This window comes from Macadamia integrifolia, chromosome 3 (assembly GCF_013358625.1).
Source record: "Macadamia integrifolia cultivar HAES 741 chromosome 3, SCU_Mint_v3, whole genome shotgun sequence".
NCBI classification, from domain to species: Eukaryota; Viridiplantae; Streptophyta; class Magnoliopsida; order Proteales; family Proteaceae; genus Macadamia; species Macadamia integrifolia.
The window spans coordinates 27,456,436-27,475,682 of NC_056559.1; the positions used below are offsets into that span (position 1 = coordinate 27,456,436).

Genomic DNA, 19,247 nt, shown 5'->3' on the forward strand with positions numbered 1-19,247 from the left:
TGCCCTCGGCCTTATTTCTTTAGCTTTGGCCTCTGCTTGCGACCGAGGCCTGCGGTCAGCTGAGGCAAAGACCTTCGTCCAGCTCGGCCAGCCTTACACAGGCGTCCGACCGAGGTGGGGACCTTCGGTCTGGTTTGCTCGGCCTTGCCCTGAGCCCCCAGCCGAGGTGGACCTTCGGCCAGGTGAGCTTGGCTCGGCCTTGCTTTGAGCTCCCAGTCGAGGTGGGGACCTTCGGTCAGATCCGTTCGGCTTCGATCGAGCTCCCAACCGAGAGGGAGACCCTCGGTCAGGTCTGTTCGGCTTTGGCCAAACTCCTAACCGAGAGGGGGACCCTCGATCAGGTCTATTCGGCTTTGGTCGAACTCCCAACCGAGAGGGGGACCTTCAATCAGGTCCGTTCGGATTTGGCCGAACTCCCAACCGAGGGGGGACCTTCGATCAGGTATGTTCGGCTTTGGCCGAACTCCCAATCGAGGGGGGACCTTCGATCAGGTCCGTTCGGCTTTGGCCGAACTCCCAATCGAGAGGGGGACCCTCGGTCAGGTCTGTTCGGCTTTGGTCGAACTCCCAACCGAGAGGGGGACTTTCGATCAGGTCCGTTCGGGAGCAAACCTCGAGGGTTCGTACTCTGACGTGGCGGCGTTATTAATGCTCAGGTAGTCATACCGTTTTTCTCCCCATCTATAAAGTGCAGGGGTCCATTTGTGGGGCACTTTTCTTTTTCCTTCGGGGAGCTTACCTTCGGTCTCAGTGTTCCTTTCGAAGAGCTCACCCTCGTCTCGATTCCCCTTAGATTAGCAACGCCCAAGAGTAAGTTCATGTCTTGTTCGTTGGGCTACAGTCCATCGTCCTCCGAGAGGACGAAGTCTAACCGTAGGCGTCGGAGTCTAGGGGAGGTCCAAGGGATGTCCTCGGATTCCATCGACTCACCCTCTTCCCGCAACTCATTGTCTGCGGCCTCACCGTCTGGGTCCGAGGGTGGATCAAATGGCGCAGGATTTAGGGAGAGGGTGCTCGATCCCGAGCGCAAACCCAGGAACCACATTGTATCCACGATGGATGAGCCAGAACTGGAGGAGCTGAGGGCCTCCTTCGGTGTCTCAGACGCTTTCGAGCTCCGGCTGCCCAGACCATCTGACCGAGCCAGCTATCGGAACTCCGAGGAGCTGTACTTGTATAAGGAGGCGTTCAAGGCCGGCCTTCGGCTTCCCCTCCATCCCTTCTTCACCCGAGTGTTTCGGCACTATGGGATATGTCCAACCCAGCTGACACCGAATGGGTGGCCGCAGTTGTTCAGCTTCATCGTCCTTTTCTCAAGGCACCAGAGGCCTCTTTCCCTACCCCTCTTCCTCAACTGTTTCTTCCTTCAGGCCTGCAAGGGGCTTTCGAGTTGGTACTACTTCTACCCCCGGAAGGACCTTCGGCTTTTGAGTGGTTACCCGACGTCAATCCACGGGTGGAAGGAGAAGTTCTTCTTCATGAAGTCGTCTGAGGGGGTGTCCTTCGGCACCATCTGGGACATCCCCGACCTTAAGGAGGCGAACTCCGTCCCTGCCCTATTCGGGGCAGACGCGGAATCATTGGCGATGGCAAGCCGGTAAGAAACCTGCCCTCCAGTTGAGGCCGACTGCCTCAAGTCCAACGCCATACTGTTCCGATTCGGGCTTAGCCCGGGTGAGTTGGGCTAGCCTCAGCTTGTTTCCGGGTGTCTGTTCTTCGTACTGACTCCTTTCGTTTCTTTTTTGCAGTGCAAGTCTCCAGGGCCGAGGTAAGGGCTGCCGCAGCGGCAAGGCAAGCTCAAATCAGGGAGGCCAGTGCGCGGAACGCCCAACAACAGCTGAGGCCAAAGCGGAAAGAGAAGAAGGGAGCATCCTCAAAGAACCCGAAGAAGAGGCCTAGAGTCGAGGGGCCGAGCACCGAGGCAATCCAGGCCCTCGCTGCACAGGCCATGACAGGCCTAACCAAGACCCCTCCCCCGCCGCGGACTTCAGAGGCCCGAGGGTGGCGAACGTAAGGGCTAAAGTGGGGTTTGCCCCTCAGTGGTTGGTCAAGGAAGACGACACGCTGGCAGTCGGGCGCATTGCTCGTGAACTGGTTATAAAGGGCAACCTTCCTTGAGATGCCACCGAGGCTCAACAGCAAGGGACGGTGGCCATGATCACAAACGCTTGCATCTTCATGGCCGGGGTAAGCTTCGGTCCCCTAATCCTTGTTTTATTTTTCAACCAAGCATTCTGACCTTCGATGTCTCATGTAGGCACACAATCAAATGGGCCAACTGGTGGCTCGAGCTGAAGCTATGTGCCGAGACCTTGAGGTCGTCGAATGGGAGAAGGTGGCCCTGGAGAATGAACGCTCGGTCCTCCTCGAGAAGGTGGAGCACCTGGAGACGGATCTCCTCCTCGTACGCAGGGAATGCGAACGGAAGCTCGCGGAGCTGAAGTCACAGACAAAGGCAAGGGTCCAGGAGGCCGAGGCCAGAGGGGTCGAGAAGTATAGGTCCTCCGAGGACTTTCGGGAGGAGATCAAACGTGCCATTGCCCCTGGGTTCACGATGGGCACGACCGAGGTTCGAGACTGGGTCCTCAAGTGTTACCCAGGGGTCTCCTTCGAGGACAACGGGCTCATCTTCCAAGTGGAGGATATTGAGGCGACCCCATCAGCCACCAAGGTTGTCGATGCCGACAGCGGAGGCTGCAGTGAGGAGGGTGAGGTTCAGCTACAACGAGAGGTCCCTCCGACTCCCGGCCATGGCAGTTCGGATCAGGAGACCCACCCTACCGAAGAAGAGGCCGTGAACCCAACGGACGCCCCTTGAAGTCACCCCGGGTCTCGGCTCATATAGCTTTTTGTTTTTTATGGGCCTTCGGGCTTCTTGTAATCTTGGCCTTCGGGCCTTCTTGTGTAGCCACGGCCTACGGGCCTTCTTATGTAGTCTCAGCCTTCGGGCCTTCTTATGTAATCCCGGCCTTCGGGCCTTATTAATGTAATCTCGGCCTTCGGGCCTTATCAATGAATGTACTTTTCGTTTGCTTCCACTTTTTCATGTTTTCGGCTAAGTTGATCTTTAGCTCGTATGTAGGCACGAGAAGCCGAAACCCATTGTTGGCAGCCTAAGGATCTGTAGGTCCACTTTAGCACGGCTCGGCCTCGCTCCCTTGGTTTACCCAATAGGTTTCCCGACTCCGAGGGCTATGGACTTGAGGGATCTTTAATAACTGGTTGTCACCAAGTGTTCCCCCGCAGCTTCGACCGAAGGATCTCTTAAACACTGGTATTGATTTGAAGATCTAATGACCGAGGGTAGGTCCCTCGATCGTCGTCCCTCCTTACCGAATTGGGGACCTTCGGTCAAGTCCCCTTGGCCGTTGGCCTGAGCCCTCGACCGAGGTGAGGACCTTCGGTCAACTCGGCTCGGCCTTTGCCTGAGCCCCCAACCGAGGCAAAGACCTTAGGTCAGCTCAGCTCAGCCTTGGCCTGAGCCCCCAACCAAGGTGAGGACCTTCGGTCAGCTCGGCTCAGCCTTTGCCTGAGCCTCCGACCGAAGTGAAGACCTTCGGTCAGATCGGCTCAGCCTTCGCCTGAGCCCCCGACCTAGGTGAGGACCTTCAGTTGTATCCATTTAGTAGAGTTAAGGTCACCAAATAGGAGAATTCCTCTCAATTGCCGTATACCAGCTTTCGTATTTTCAATAAATAAGATCCTCCAGAGTTTAGGATGAGGAATTACAACTTAAGTGCATGAGAGCAAAAATTGCAAAAACTACAAAAAACAAGTGTGCTTGCTACTTCTACTGATAGAATTTTCTCAAGTTCTCAGAGTTCCACGATCGGGATACCCTTTCTCCCCCCGTAGTCTCCAGGTGATAGGACCCTGGTCGTATTACCCTCGAGACTCTGTAGGGACCTTCCCAATTTGGAGCTAGCTTCCCTTGATGTCTCGGGTCTAATACTTCAGCCCTTCTGAGGACGAGGTCACCCATTCTGAACTCGTTCTTTCGAACTTTGGTGTTGTAGTGCTTCGCAACCCTCTGTTGGTAAGCAGCCATCCTTTCTTGCGAGGTGTCCCTGACTTCGGCCAAGAGGTCTAAATTTGCTCGGAGCCCTCCATCGTTTTCTCTTCATTGTAGTACTGAATCCGATGAGTTATGGCCCCTATCTCCATTGGAAGTATAGCTTTAGTGCCGTAGGTTAAAATGAAGGGTGTTTCTCCAGTGGCCGATCTCTCCGTTGTCTGGCAGGCCCAGAGGATATGGTGTAACTCGTCTGCCCATAGTCCTTTGGCGTCATCCAGTCTCTTCCTTATTCCTTGAAGCAGTGTATGGTTGGTTACCTCTGTCTGCCCGTTGGTCGGTGGATAACCGACAGAGGTCTTCCTGTGGTCAATGCCGAGGGCATCACAGAACAAGCTGAAAGTTGGATTAGTGAACTGAGTTCCATTTTCCGTCACCACAACCCGAGGGATTCCAAACCTATAGACTACCGCCCTTTGGAAGAAATCCCTTACGTTCTTTTCAGTTATCGTCGCCAGGGCTTTGGCTTCTGCCCACTTCGTGAAGTAGTCCACCGCCACAATGACGAACTTCCTTTGTCTAGTGGCTAGGGGGAATGGGCCTAGGATGTCGATTCTCCACGTGGCGAATGGTACTGGGTCGATAGAGATGAGAGCTCGGTAGAGTGTAGCCTGGGAACGGGGGCGAACATCTGGCACTTGACGCACTTCTTGACTAATGATTCCGCGTCCTTCCTCATTGTCAACCAGTATAGACCCTGCCTTAGCACCTTATGTGCCAAGGCCCGGGCTCCTAGGTGTTGGCCGCATATCCCTTCATGCACCTCCCGGAGTGCGTACTCGCCATCGGTGGAATCCAGACACTTGAGGTATGGCATGGTGAACCCTATTTTGTACAGTGTCTCGTCCTTCAGAAAGAAGCATGCTGACCTCATTCGTACTTTCCTTGCCTCGTCCCTATTCTTTGGGAGCTTTCCTTCCTTGAGGTATTCGGTTATGGCATCCATCCAGCTTTGGCCGTGTTCGCCTACAGGTAATACCTCTCGGGGTTTTTCGGTACTTGGCTGTGATAGTACTTTGAAATACACCGATCGTCCAAGGTCTGTGAAGTCGGAGGTGGCCAGCTGTGACAGTGCGTCTGCACTGGCATTCTCTTCTCGTGACACCTGCCTTACCTCGAATTCCTTGAAGGCCGATATTCTTTCTCGCACCGTCTTCAAGTACTCTGCCATCCTTTGTTCTTTGGCTTTGTAGTCTCCATTCACCTGTCGTACCACGAGCTGTCAGTCACTATGCACCACCAACTCTTTCACCATCAAAGCCCTAGCCAGATTAATTCCGGCTATTAACGCTTCGTATTCTGCTTCATTGTTGGAGGCGTCGAAGTCAAACCGTAGGGTTAACATTCAGATGATGCTCTATTACTCCTCGGTCTATTCCAGGCATGTCCAAAGCCGACCAGGCGAAGACGTCAGAGTTTTTTTCAGAGGATTGAGACGAGTTTTTCTTGTTGTTGCCTTGGCATTGTAGCCCCGATCTGGAATTGTCGAGCATTATCCCCCTCCTCGGCCTCAACTTGTACCAGATCCTCAGCGGGGTCCCCCCGTTGGTAACTGGAATCATCGCGTAGATCCTCTATCGGGAGCACCTCGCCCGCCTTTTCCTTTCCCCACAAGGTGGTGGCGTAGCACCTCCTGGATGCCTCCTAATTGCCTCAACATTCCCTGACACCGTTCTTTGTTGGGAATTTCATCTTGAGATGGGGTGTGGAGACGACAACCTTTAGTAGGTTCAAACCGACCCTCCTTAGTGTGGCGTTGTATGCCGAGGTAATGCCTACTACCACGAAGTTGATCATGACCGTCGCTTGGCGATCTCCGGTGTCGGCTCTTACTGGCAACTCAATCGATCCTTCCACCTTTACTAGGACGCCGGAGAATCCTTGCAACGGGTGTTTGACTTTCTTTAACTTTCCCTCGTCCAGGCCCATCTTCCGGAAAGCTTCCAGGAACAAGATATCAATCGAACTGCCGTTATCCACTAAGATCCTCTTCACTTTGCAATCCGCTATGGTCATGGTGACAACTAGGGCATCGTCATGCGGAGTGTGTACCCCTTCTAGATCTGAGAAGGAAATAACCATCCCCGTCCTTGCCTTCTTGTTTGGCCATTCCGTCGCGTAGGCTTTTGCTTTTCCTGGCAGAGACTGAACTTTCTCCAGCGGCTAGGCCTCCACAGATGGTCGCTATAACTCTAGTTGGGCTCTTATTCTCGTCTCGGAGGCGACGTTCAGCTTCCTCGGGTGTCTGGTCCCTTCGTCATTCCTGATTGCCTCTTTGGGCAGGCCCCCTCCTCTCATAGCGACCTCTGCCATCTCTCCGACGATTATCCCTACGGTCATTACCGTCTTGGGCTTCCTCCTTTTTGCGGTCTATAAATCGGCCTAGATATCCCCTTCGGATCATCCCTTTTATCTCCCCCTTGAGGTGCCAATAGTCTTCGGTGTCATGGCCATAGTCTCTGTGGAAGTGACAATATCTGTCCATGTTGCATCTCTCGGGGTGTCGCCCCATCTTTCCTGGCCACTTCATGGCCCTGGAATCCGGGGAGTCCTTTATTTGCATCAGTACCTCCTTTCATCTCCGGTTCAGGGGTGCGTATTTCTAGAACTTCCTTGGTGGACTGGGTGTCCGACCGCGCTTAGACTTTCGTCTTTTGTCTCCTTAGGAGGGTTTGTCGTCGGCCCTTGAGAGCCTCTTTCTTACCTCCTTCCTTTCGGCTTCTTCATCGGCCTGGAGGGTTTCTTCCATCTGGATGTACTTATCGTACCGAGCTCTTAGCTCTATCAGATTCCTAGGTGTATGCTTCACCAGGGACCTTTTCAACTCCTTATCCTTGACACCTCCTAGCAAGGCCGTGAACTCTTCCTTCGGGTCCAGGGCTCTGATCGTGATTTTCTCTTGTTGGAAGTGCTTCATGTAGTTCCGCAGTGACTCTCCTTCCTGTTGCTTGACGTTAGTCAAATTCAACGTAGTCTTCTGAAGGGGTTGGCTACTAGAGAATCCCTGCATGAAGTAGTAGCTCAGATTGCTGAAGCTGTGGATCGACTTCATCGGCAGACGGTTGTACCATAGCCTTGCCGCTCTTTTGAACGTCAATGGCAGGGCGACACATAATATTTTTCGAGACTCGATGGAACTGCATGGCAACCTTGAAGCCTTCCACATGATCGACGAGGTCCCCAGACCTGTCGTATGTGTCATACTTTGGCAGGCGAAAGCCGATCGGGAGCCGGTCCCTCATGACTTCATCAACTAAAGCTGTGTCATTAGTGAGGTCTGGCTCGCGGGCTCCCGTCTGATTTTCTGCCACCTTCTTAATCTCATATTTCAGGTCCAAGATCATCTGCTTTAACCCTAAGTCTTCATGTCTCTGCTCGTCTCCTGGGCATGGTTCCACATGTCGGTCCTCGGCGGCACGCCGCATCCTTCCCCTGGGTGCAGGACTTTCCCTCGTTACCCGATTTTGAGGATTACGACCGGACCTTATTGATCCCGTACTACTCCGGTCCTCGTCTTGTCCTCTCACGGGCTAGATGCGGGGGCCTTGTGGCACTCCGTCGGTCTTCTGAGAGACAGGTTTGGAGACCTCCTTCATTGCCTCGGCCATTCGGTCATATTTGTCCTGGACGGCTTCGAACTGCTCCCTTGTCACATATTCCTGCACTCCAGGAGGGGGCGGAGGATCACTATCTCCGCTCACCGAATATCCAGCCGAATGCTGGTACCTCACTGAACCTTCCCGACCATCATTCAACCTTTCTCGTCCATTTTCTGTCGAGGGAGGGAGCCCTCCTGAAGGTTCCTCCTCCCCCATGTTCATGTTTGATGCTACTCTCGTTTTCTTACGATTGTAAGTTCTCCCCACCATTACGGTCGTTCCCACGGACGGCGCCAATCTGTTGCTACCAAAAATCTGTATGAGCTGACCTGCACAAGCACAGATGGCAGAGGCCCGGAGCTTTGTCCAGGGTTAGTCCTCTGACGCTCAAGTTAGGGATTGGCTGCACAGTTTGTATAGGAGTAATGGTGAGGGTGTGGATGCTTACCTTCTTCCTTCCTCTCAGGCCCTCTTATATAGCTCTTAGGGTTTAGGGTTTTCCCTTTCCTTCCCAGAGTCCTTCTCGGGTCCACCTTCTTCACTCTTAGAGTTCCACTCGTAGACGTCCTATCCTTGGTTAGCGGGGAACATTCTCTTCACGCAGGTTACATGGTAGAGTCCTTGCAATCCCTATCTGGTGGGCGACACGTGTCCCGATGGGCGACGCTTGTCCTTACCCTACTGAGCGATCGATTTGGCCGTATCAGGTATATAAGAAACTGGCTTGAAAATAGGAACATGGATGGATAGATAAGAAAATTACAAATTTGGCTCACCCAATTTCTTAAGTAAGCAAAAATGTTTCCATGAGATTTTTACAAAATTGCACCAATCAAGAATTTTGGTCTCCTTAGTAACATGATGTTGAATAATTTATGATCTAGAAATTCATTTCAAACAGTTGAACCTTTTCCAAAAAAAAAAAAAAAAAAAAAAAAAACATATGCCAAGAAAAACGAAAGGACTTGGACACGTAATGGGTCTTAAAGTATTGTTTTTATATCTTTAGATCATTTAAATGGGTTAGATGACAAGTTCCATATTATGCATCTCTACTTTGTTTCCCACATAAAAGGAACCTTTTAAATTTGGGATAGTTAAAGTATCTCCTTTCAAGTATACTTATAACTATCAATACTTTCTTATGACATATTTTGGCAGATTTATACCTAATTACTTAGATGCAAAGAATGCTTTTCTCCCTGTTTATTTAAAGCTATGTTTGGTAGCCAAGAGAAGAAAAGAAAAGAAAAAAAGAATATAGAAAAGAAACGAAAAGAGAAGAAATGGTGAGAAAATAAAAAGGGTATGTATGTTTGGTTACCAAGAGAAGAAAAGAAAATAAAAGAAAAGTATTCAAAAATTTTTGAATTTTAAAAGAGAGATAGACACATAGGAAATCATTGTGTAATCATTCATTTTTTGTCTTATTAAGTTTTCAAATTTTCTCATGTTTTCTTGTTTTTGGCAAGAAAATTTTTGAGGGAGCAAAAGAAAATTTCACAATTCTCAAGAGGAATTTTGAATTTGAAAAGGAAAATCTTCACTTGGGTAAAGACATACCAAGTGCATAGAAAAAATTTTAACCCAAGGAAAAAAGTACGAAAAGTGTACTTTTTTTTTCTTTCCTTGACTTCAAAAAATTTTTTTTTTTTTTGGTGTAAAAAAAATTTAAAATTAACACTATTAGAACAATGGGATATATGAATTAGTTTAAAGTTAACTCAAGATGGGGTCTACCAATCTCTTAGTATTCCATTTCCACCAAATGAAAATTGACTTGGTCGAATTCCTTTAGGCGACGTTTGGAAGTCAAAAATAAATAAATAAATGATTTAGAATTTAAGAAGAGAGATTTGACACATAAATATCATTGTGCAATCATTCTTTTTTGTCTTATTATTGTCTTTTGTATTATTTTCTTTTCTTTTCTTTTTTTGGTTACTAAACATAGCCTTAGAAATTGGAGCACCAAGTAACCACTTATTTGATAGAAATTAAGAATTCAATTTAAATATCGACGTAGTAAAAGTTAGAATTCATCTATAACCCTTAAAGTTTGACCATGATCATCTAAGTATCATTTAAAAAATTGTTAAGTTAATCTCTCAACCAAGTCATGAAAATAGCAAATCATTAATTATTCTAATGAAAAAAAAAAAGTTAAAAAATAATAGGTAAGAAAGGATTGTGTAAAATTGCGCAAAAGTATCTTATATAAGAGTACCAATAATCATCTATATAATTAGGTTGATTTGGATGGATTTACATACCCGATCTTGTTGGGGTAGGATATGTCTTGTATTATGTAGTGGTCCATATAATTACTATTGGACTTGTATTTGTAATTGGGTTAGGTTTTTGTTTATTACATGCATGATGGTAGAATTCTAAATGATGAGGGTTGGGGGTTTTTGGGTTCCCTATATATTATTCTAGATAGAAGCAAAAGAAAATCACTTTGGGTTGGAGAATGGTGTAGAGATTTGTTTTTGGCTTAGTGGAAAATCTTTAGTTCTCTTGGATAATATTGACATTCGTGTTGAATCATGTTAATTCTCGTATATTAAAGTGATTGGTTGATTGGTTTCTTCCTCACGGTTACACATTTATCCTCAAACAAGTTGTATCAAAGCGATGAACTCAATAGATAATTGTAGTGTGTGTGCTTGGAGATTTGAAGAAAAGGTAATCACAAGGAGAGTAGAAGAAGGAAAAACGCGTGAATTGTACAAGAAAGAGTACCGTAAGAATCATTCGGAAAAAAAGGGGTCCACTTCTACCCCTACTTCTATCCAATTATTGTAAGGCACGATTGTGCATTAAACCTGGATCGTTAACTTCTTATTGTTACAAGTAACTCTTTTAAAAGAAATTTGATCTAATGTTAACCAGGGATATTTAGGTAATTTTCCAACATTAAAGAGATTTATCTATTTTATAAAGGAACTAGGTTAGACCCTTGGGAGTTGGCAAAGTATATATATATATTTTTTTTACTTATCATAAATTTGTTCAAAGAAGTCAATTTTACTTTGAAAAAGAGAAAACTATGGTACGCCTTAAGGTTGAGAACTTGAGATAAATCAATAAACTTTTCCGTAATTAAAATTACAGTCTCTCTCCTTGGAAAAAGTAATAGCTGGTCCTAGAAACTTTTATTGCACTAAAAAAGATGAAGAATCTATATGCAAAATACACACACCAAAAAGATTCATTGCCCGCAAAAGACAAAATTAAGAAATATAACCATATAGCATTCTCAATTTGCATAATATAAATATAAATATATATATATATATATATATTGTATTGAACCATTTCTTCTTGATGTCTTATTTTCAGCAAGGTCTGATGATAGGGATAGCACTACTGACAGGATCACCGCTTGAAACATCAAATGACACATATTTTGGAATGTAGCTTGATGAAGATGGTGACGTCAAACTTTCAGAATGAGAGGACGTGGATTCCGGCAAAATTATATCAGATTCTGAAGTCATAAAAAGTATGTTCTCAAGCTCCCTCACAACCTCTGACATTGAAGGTCGTGCATCTTTTTCATCTTGGCAACACCTGAGGGCCAAAGCAAAGAACTTTTCGACGCATTCAGAGGGATAAGAGACCATCCGGTTGTCTATGACTGAGAACTCTGTACCAGATTCGTATGCCATGTTCACCTAAAATCAATGATACAAAGAGTAAGTAACTGCATTTTTTTTTGTTTTCATGAAGAATACAAGAGAGGGGGGAGGGGCGGGGGGGGAGGGGGCTTGAAGGATACAACTAGTATGTTTTCATAGTGTGCACATGGAACTTAGTGCTACTCTTTCCTTTGATGAGATTGTAGTGTACTAATACAGTGTTCTTTATAGCCCAAGGATCAAGTGTCATACTGGTTTAAAAAGGTTCGACTTAATCCATAGGAGGAGCGTCTTAGGTGTTGGACGAGAGGGAAAGTTTAAATATAGTTAAATAATAATAATATTTGTATAGTACGCAGTCTAATATTTTCTATGAACAGATTCAGGAGTCCTCTTTCATTTCAGTGACCAGGTAGGGAAATATGCATGTTAACTCTGAAAAAGGCGTACATGAAATGCTTCTGGGTTCAAAGGAAGTAAGAAAGTACCTCACGGACAATGTTTTTACCATGTGTTATTGCTTTCATCCCTGTCAAGAGTTCCAGAAATACAACACCAAGGCTATAGACATCACTCTTGGCAGTTAACTTAAAGGTCAAGACGTATTCTGGATCGAGGTAGCCCTGCATCAAAGATAATGCATTAGGAATTAGAACAGTATTCTCCAACTATTATAATCATACCCAACCATATGCTGGATGACTATAGGATTTTCAAAGGCAAAGATCATAGGAAGTTTTAGTATCAGTAGCAAGAGAAGCTGCTAGTTCAATTTTATCAAAACAATCATGATGTCAACAGCCTTCTACCACTTCGGCAACCATCTGACAAATTTTATTCATAACCAATCAAAGAAACTAGTAAAGAAAGCAGCAACTTGTATACTTTAACAAAGTGAAACAAAGAAAACCAGCAAATAAGAAGATGGAGAGGAAAAGAGCTAGCTGATTGGAAGAACAAGAATTACGCCAATTGGCAGGTCTGTCTTGTATATATCAACATTAAAATATAGACAATTACCCCTCCAAAATAAGAAACAATAAAGAAAAATACCCCTTACACAACACGCAATATTGAAAACAGTAAGAACACTCTCTTAACACTCCCTCTTAAACTGGAGCATAGATATCACCTATGCCTAGCTTGGAACACCCTTGAAGAAATATATTTCAAAATAAGGCCTTGGTAAACAAATCATCAAGTTGATCGGCAGAAATAACCAAAGGCATATAGATCAATTTCCGTATCACAGAAAACTGGTCACTAGCAAACCTAATGTGCCAATCTCAGACAGAAGATCAAGAACATATTTCCTCTGAGACATGCTGATACGGTGATACCCTTCTTGCAATGAACTACCTCAATGCCCAGAAAGTATCTGAGAGTGCCCAAATCCATATTCTAAAGCTTTGATGTAAGTCATCCTTGACACCATCAATACCAGATAAGTCATTACCAAAGACAATAATATCATCAACATAGACAATTAATACCATCACCTAGGAACCCTAGGAATGAACACACACATAATAAACAGAATAGCATTGTATAAACCCATAACCAGTGAAAACTTTGCTAAACTTATTAAACCAAACACATGATGACTTCTTCAGACCATAAAGCGCCTTACGAGGTTGGCATATTTTTGCTACATTCTCACCCTGAGCAACATAACCAAAAGGTTTCTCCATATATACCTTTCCTTCTAAGTCACCATAGAAAAAAAAAACATTCTTGATGTCAAGCTGTTGACTCCTTCGTCAATGCCAACCAATCTACATTTATTGCCAAAAGAAGCATTGTTGACATCAAAATGGTGTCACAAAATTGTTAGAAAGTTTGACTGCAAATCTCGCTCCCCTGCCACCTTCTCAAGATCGACCTCCACAAAGCTTTCGACTCCATCAATTGTGACTTTCTCTGCAAAGTCTTGCTTCGGATGTCTTTCCCCATTGTTTTCGTTCATTGGATCTATGCTTATCAATGGAAGCCCGGCTTATTTCCCCTCTTCGGTTGGGATCAAACAATGTTGCCCCTTGTTAAGATGTTTCGCGATAAGGGGGGTTCATCCCTATGTGATTAGTTGTTGACTTTATCTTTGGTTTATTGTTTCCTAGTTAGGCTAGACCAAGGCTAGTACTTTGTTTTCTAAATTGGTTAGATTAGGATCCATGTTTCCTATTTCCACAAGGTCTCTAATTGTAAGGTTATTTTGATTATTATAAATACAAAATGAGGGGGACTTCCAAGCACAATTGGCTGCTCCTCTCCTTGCAGTCTCTCTTCTATGAAGTTACTGGTTATAGATCTAGGGTTTGTAACATAGTATCAGAGCTGTAACCAGTAGTTGTTTTGAGAGTTGTTCCAAGATCTCTTGCCACTGCTGAAACCCTAGTTCTTATAAGAAGAAGAACTAGGGTTTTAATGAAGATTTAGTATGCAAACTTTATCTGATATCGTTTACTGCTATGCTGTTTTCATTGAAGCTCCCCTTGGTTCTCGTTGTGTGACCTTAATTTCTATCTTAGGTGACCTTAATTTCTATCTTGAGTTCCTCAAGCTTGGCTGAATCTGCTACTGCTTCTGTGCTGGTTTCTCTCATGTGATTTCTTGTTTTCTCTGGTTTATTATTGATCTACTGCTCTCGGCTTTTCTGGTCGAAGATGAAGAAGCAATCTGATTTTCTGAAGTAATTATCATTTTCTGCTACTGCTACTGTTAAGCAATTGATGGATGTGCTATTATCAATTTTCTGGTAAACGATTGCTAAATAGCTGAAACCTTTTGATTTCTGGTTCTGCTAATTGCTGCATATCGGTACCTTTGTTCCCCTTTGATATCTATATGGTGTGTAGTCGATTGGTATGTTTCTTTTGAGGTTGTTATGTGGCTGGAATCTGATGCCATGAGGGATAGATTCAGTCACCAACGGTCGGCTATTCTGGATTTGGTTGGTTCTCTTTCCTGTTGATAATGAATTTATGTATCCATCCAAAATAAAATAAAATTGAGAAGGGTAGTAGGAAGATGAGAAACAAAGACAAATTGGGCAATAGGGTAAGAAAGTATAGTTATTAAGGCATCGCCTTAGTAGCGCCTAGGCGCTAATGCATTTTATGGGGGTTAAGGCGTTTGTCGCCTTATTGGTAATGCAGTGTTTTTTATTTATTTTTTAAGTATTTTATTTTATATTCCATTTCTATGTTTTCTATTGGCTTATGTACAAAAGACTTGTACATTGCGTCAGACTGAATCACATAAAAGGAAATAATAATGGAAAGGAACCCTCATAGTATCACACACCTTGGCTTAGGGTTGAAAATGAAACGCTTGGCAGCGGCGATTATCTCAATCGATTCCGGCTCCGACAACATTTTTTCGGCTACCATGGCTAGGCTGGCTTCTACTAGTGGTGGCTAGTGGCTTTGGCTGCTATTGCCGCTGCTGCTTCTGTTGCAAGTCTATGATTCAATTAAATTGTACATTTGTTGATATAAGTTGTAGATTTGTGATTACATGACTATGTACTCCTCGTATCAAAAGCAAGCACTTTGACAAGCCAAATCCAATGGCTCTTTTAGTTGATTAGGAACTAAGATCCACTCTGCTTTGCAGTTTTGTTTCCACGTTGATTCTTCTATATTCTTTGTTCATTCTTCCAATTGCATGATAAGTGAAAATGTTAGAATTCTTCTATATATTGATTGAGATTGCTATTGCTATAATAATCTGTTAGTGTATATTGATTGAAATTGCTATTACTATAATGGTATGAATCTTGCATTAGTATGAATCTCTAATCTTATTTAGCTTATAAGTAGAATTAAATAAAATGGTTATATTAAAAAACAACACTAGAACGCTTTATCCGATAAGGCGACACCTTATGCCCGCCCTATCGCCAAAGCGCTCTGAAAGACCCTCAAATGCCTTGGTCGCCGCACCGCCTTAATAACTATCAGAGACTTCTATATACAAAAATGAATACCTTTCTAAAGAGCAATAGGTAGGTCAATGGTCAAAGAAGGGCCCTCAAACAAAGAATCTGACTGCATAAAGAGTGGTAGCAACTAGTGGAGACAGCTTAGAACATTGCCGATACATAGTAATGGTGCTGATATAGATGAAACAGGAGAATATTAAAAATGAATCATAGCAAGAATGGGCAGAGAGATGGATAATTTAGTCTCCTAGACACGGCACTCAATAGAAAAATATAGGGTATATTTAAAAAAGGTGACATCCGCACAAGTAAATTGTTGTTAAGCAACAAGATAATAACATATATAACCTTTTTGGGTAGGAGCATAGCTATAAAAAACATATTTAACAGCATGAGGAAGCATTTTATCGAAACTAGATAAAGAACATGAGCACAACAAGTTGAGCCAAAAACCAGTGGAGGTAAAGCAAATAAGGAAGAATTTAGAAGAACTGCCAAAAAAGGCGATTGGTTTTGAAGAACCGAAGATGGCGAGTGATTAATAAGATAACAAGCAGTCAATATAACATCCCCCAAATAAATCTTTGAAACATTCATATGAAACATTAAAGATCGAAAATTTTCCAACAGGTACTGGTTTTTCCTTTCAACAACTCCATTTTCTTAAGGAGAATATAGACGACTACTCTGATGTATCATAACATGCTCAAAACAAAAAAGATGATATTTCTGGTTGAGTGTACCCACAAGCAGTGTCAAGACGAAAAAATTTTATACACACACCAAACTGAATTTTTTTACTTCATTATAAAATTATTTAAAAGTAGAGGGGAATTCAGAATGATCTTTCAACAAATATAATCATGTAATGTGAAAATGATCGTCTATAAAAGTAACCAAAAAGAAGAAGCAGCATTGTCAGAAGTCGATACTAGTAAGGGGGAGGGAATCGTGGGCTGCTATTAGAGCAAGTCACAATTCCACCACCCCCTCCCCCTCCTAGGGTTGTTTTGGTCTCTAGGAGTTATGTTAGAATTAGTTAGTCCTTGAGTTTCTTTTTTCAGTAATGCTTCCTATTTTCCTATTTGTGTTATGTCTCTGTAATAGTTCTATATATTGAATGAAGGGGGCAGTCCCAACTCTACAGTTGTGACTCCCCAACGGCAATCATCTCTTGTTCTTTTCTCTTTCTCTTTCTTATGATTTACATGGTATCAGAGCTTGATCCTTTAGACAAATCAAGTCTTTGTTATCACTAGATCAATTAGTAACATCCCTTCTTCTACGTTGGTTGTTAATGGATGATCCTAGCAGTCACATCGATTTTCACAGGGAAATTTCATCCCCTAGTTTTCGGATTTTTGGACTGGAGGCTTCATTGATCAGAATCAATCAACTATTTGAAGAATTGACAAGTTATTAGTGGTATGTGTTTCTGATTTGATTCAACATGTTGAAGACAGTATTTCTTCCAAGGGAGAAAATTGATATTGAGTGTTCCAGGGTTTTGATCTCTGCCAAAATCGATTTTTGGCATATCTTTTTCTTCAAATCTGAATTTTTTGTTTTTTTTTCCCAAATCCTTTTGGGGTTCTGTTCAGCAAAATACCAAGGACATTCAATCCAATTTTCAGTATCATCTTAGGTCCCTACATCAAACCACAAGTGTATTTCTAAACTACCCTGTTTAGGGTTTTGTTCTTTGAATCGACTTGCCACCTATTATGAGAAGACCCCCTGGGAGAGGAGTCAACATTGTTTGGTCCCCTGTTACTTCTGGTTTGTTCAGTACTAAAACTGCTTGGGATTTCATTCAAACCCATGGTACTCTTGTCCTTTGGCGTAAGCTTGTCAGGTTCAAGATTTCACATCCCTAGACACAGCATCACCGTCTTGAGGGCTCTCTTTAACTGCCTCCCAATGCAGTCCTTTCTCGTCCACCGCCAAATCCATGTGTCCCCCTTATGCTGCCTCTGCTGGAATACTGATGCAGACGTAAATCATTTGATTTTTGCTTGATCCCTCTCCTCATCTATTTGGAAGGGTGTTCTACCTAAAAGTCGGCCAAGATCGCTTAGAATTCTCTCTATTCAAAGGGAATGGGTTTGGATGTATATGTCATTTGCTGGCTCTTCCTTCTGTGACAGTATAGGAAAGCTCGCTTTTAGTGCTGACATCAATCATACTTCGGTGGAGAGTACTATTAGGAAATAGACTTCCAACTCCAGGCATATTCGCAAGATTTGGGATTCCATCTCCTTTGAAATTAAAGCTAAACTTAAGGCTATTTCTTCTACTTGTACTGACACCCCAAGGAACAGGCATATTGTTGTCTCTTGGGGTCTCCCTCTTTCTTTTCTGCATGCTCCTCCCTCGTGAGAGTTTGGGGCATTAGTCTTCATCTTTGTTTCAGCTTCCCCTTTTGGGGCTGTAATTGTTTCTTTTTTCTTCTTGGTAATGAATTTTTTATTCACCCAAAAAACCCATAGTAGTCAATGTGTCGCATAGACATCTAGGCACTTTCTTGGAGGGTCCAATGTGAAAACAGCCTTGTTGAAACTTCCGAGTTTACATTGATTGATTTTTTTTTTTTTAAATACTTAGATTATATCTTATGCTTTATTTATTATGCGTTGGTTTTCTCATTTTAGGTCATTACTAGCATAATTATACTCCAAGGGTGCCTAGTCTTGTCACCTAGGTGCCCCTCCAGTGTGTTAAAGTCACCTAGCCGCCATGACAACTATGACATAAATGCATATCTCATAATTTTCTTCTAATCTAATACTCTTTTGAAATTTATAATTTTAGAAGAAAAAGAAAAAGGTTCTAAGAAAATTTGATGCCAAAAATTTCATTACAATGGGATTCTTTATTATTATTTCTACAACCAAAAACATTTTAAAAGAGTTAACTATACCGGAGTGCCCTTCACAATTGTGGATACATGATCTGGTATAGCTCCATCGTCGTTTGGAACTGGTGCAAGCCGTGAGAGTCCAAAATCAGCAACCTTAGCGTTAAGCTTTGAGTCCAGAAGTATGTTGGTAGCTTTGATATCCCGGTGGAAGATGGGAGGATCTGCTTCAGTGTGGAGATATAGGATGCCTTTGGCGGAACCCAATGCAATGCGCAATCTTGTACTGAAACTTAGAGTATCTCCTGATTTAGCTGTCCAATCAATCACCATGAAAATTTTAGGTTTATTTTATTGATCAAAAGAGATAATTGACTGGTGGAATTTAAGTGCATTAATTATTGAATTAATAGTCAGAAGAAGAAACTAACTACTTCCTGTAATACTTAAGAAAGAGAGAGGGGGGGGGGTGAGCTGGAGAGACAATAATTTGAAAATTGTAAAGAATAGCCATGCAAGAATAAATTTTCATTAGACTACAATTTCAGAAGAGTGATTTAGGCCCTCTTTGGTATCATTTTTCTTTTCGATTTTTGCCTATTTAACAAAAATCATTAATGAAAACCATTTTTTATCAAAACATAAAAAAGGTTTGATAACTACTTGACAAAATTGGTTTTTTGTGAGAAATAGGTTTAGTATCCCTATGTGCAAAAAGGTTTTTTGAAGAAATGGATGAAGATATGTCCCCTTCACCCATCTTCCTTATAACTCTCTTTTTCCACTCTCTGTTCTGCTCACTGCAACTCCTTTCCCTCCCATTCTCCTTCTCTTTTCTCCTCCCCCTTTTTCGTCTCCGTCTTCACCTCAGATCCATCCATCATCCTCCCTCTCCCTTCTTTCCCCCCATCCCTCTTCAGATTTGAAATCAGATCTGACATTGAAGAAAGTTCCATGTCGGTCCATCTCTTACTTCTTCTCTTGTGCTTCTCCATGGGAAAGAAAGAAGAAGGGGGCTTTCCGAGCTTATCTACGGCTTGGCTGGAGAAGGAGAAAAAGAGGGGGTGGACTCGAACCTTAAAATTCAATACGGGCCTCCACAATAAAATTCTGGCGACTAATAGGGTTCATC

At 43.5% G+C, this 19,247-nt stretch overlaps 1 protein-coding gene across 2 annotated transcripts in view; it reads right to left on the bottom strand.

Moving 5' to 3' along the window:
* Nucleotides 1–10,747: 10,747 nt before the first annotated feature.
* LOC122074111 (probable LRR receptor-like serine/threonine-protein kinase At1g06840) overlaps nt 10,748–19,247 on the bottom strand; it is a 52,673-nt gene continuing 44,173 nt past the window's right edge. For both annotated transcript variants that reach the window (XM_042638954.1, XM_042638955.1), the window contains exons 19-21: nt 18,179–18,429; nt 11,804–11,938; nt 10,748–11,351 (exon numbers count right to left, since the gene is read on the bottom strand). In XM_042638954.1, the coding sequence (XP_042494888.1) occupies nt 11,013–11,351; nt 11,804–11,938; nt 18,179–18,429 (725 nt within the window). In that variant the 3' untranslated portion in view covers nt 10,748–11,012. The remainder of the gene's footprint in view (nt 11,352–11,803; nt 11,939–18,178; nt 18,430–19,247) is intronic.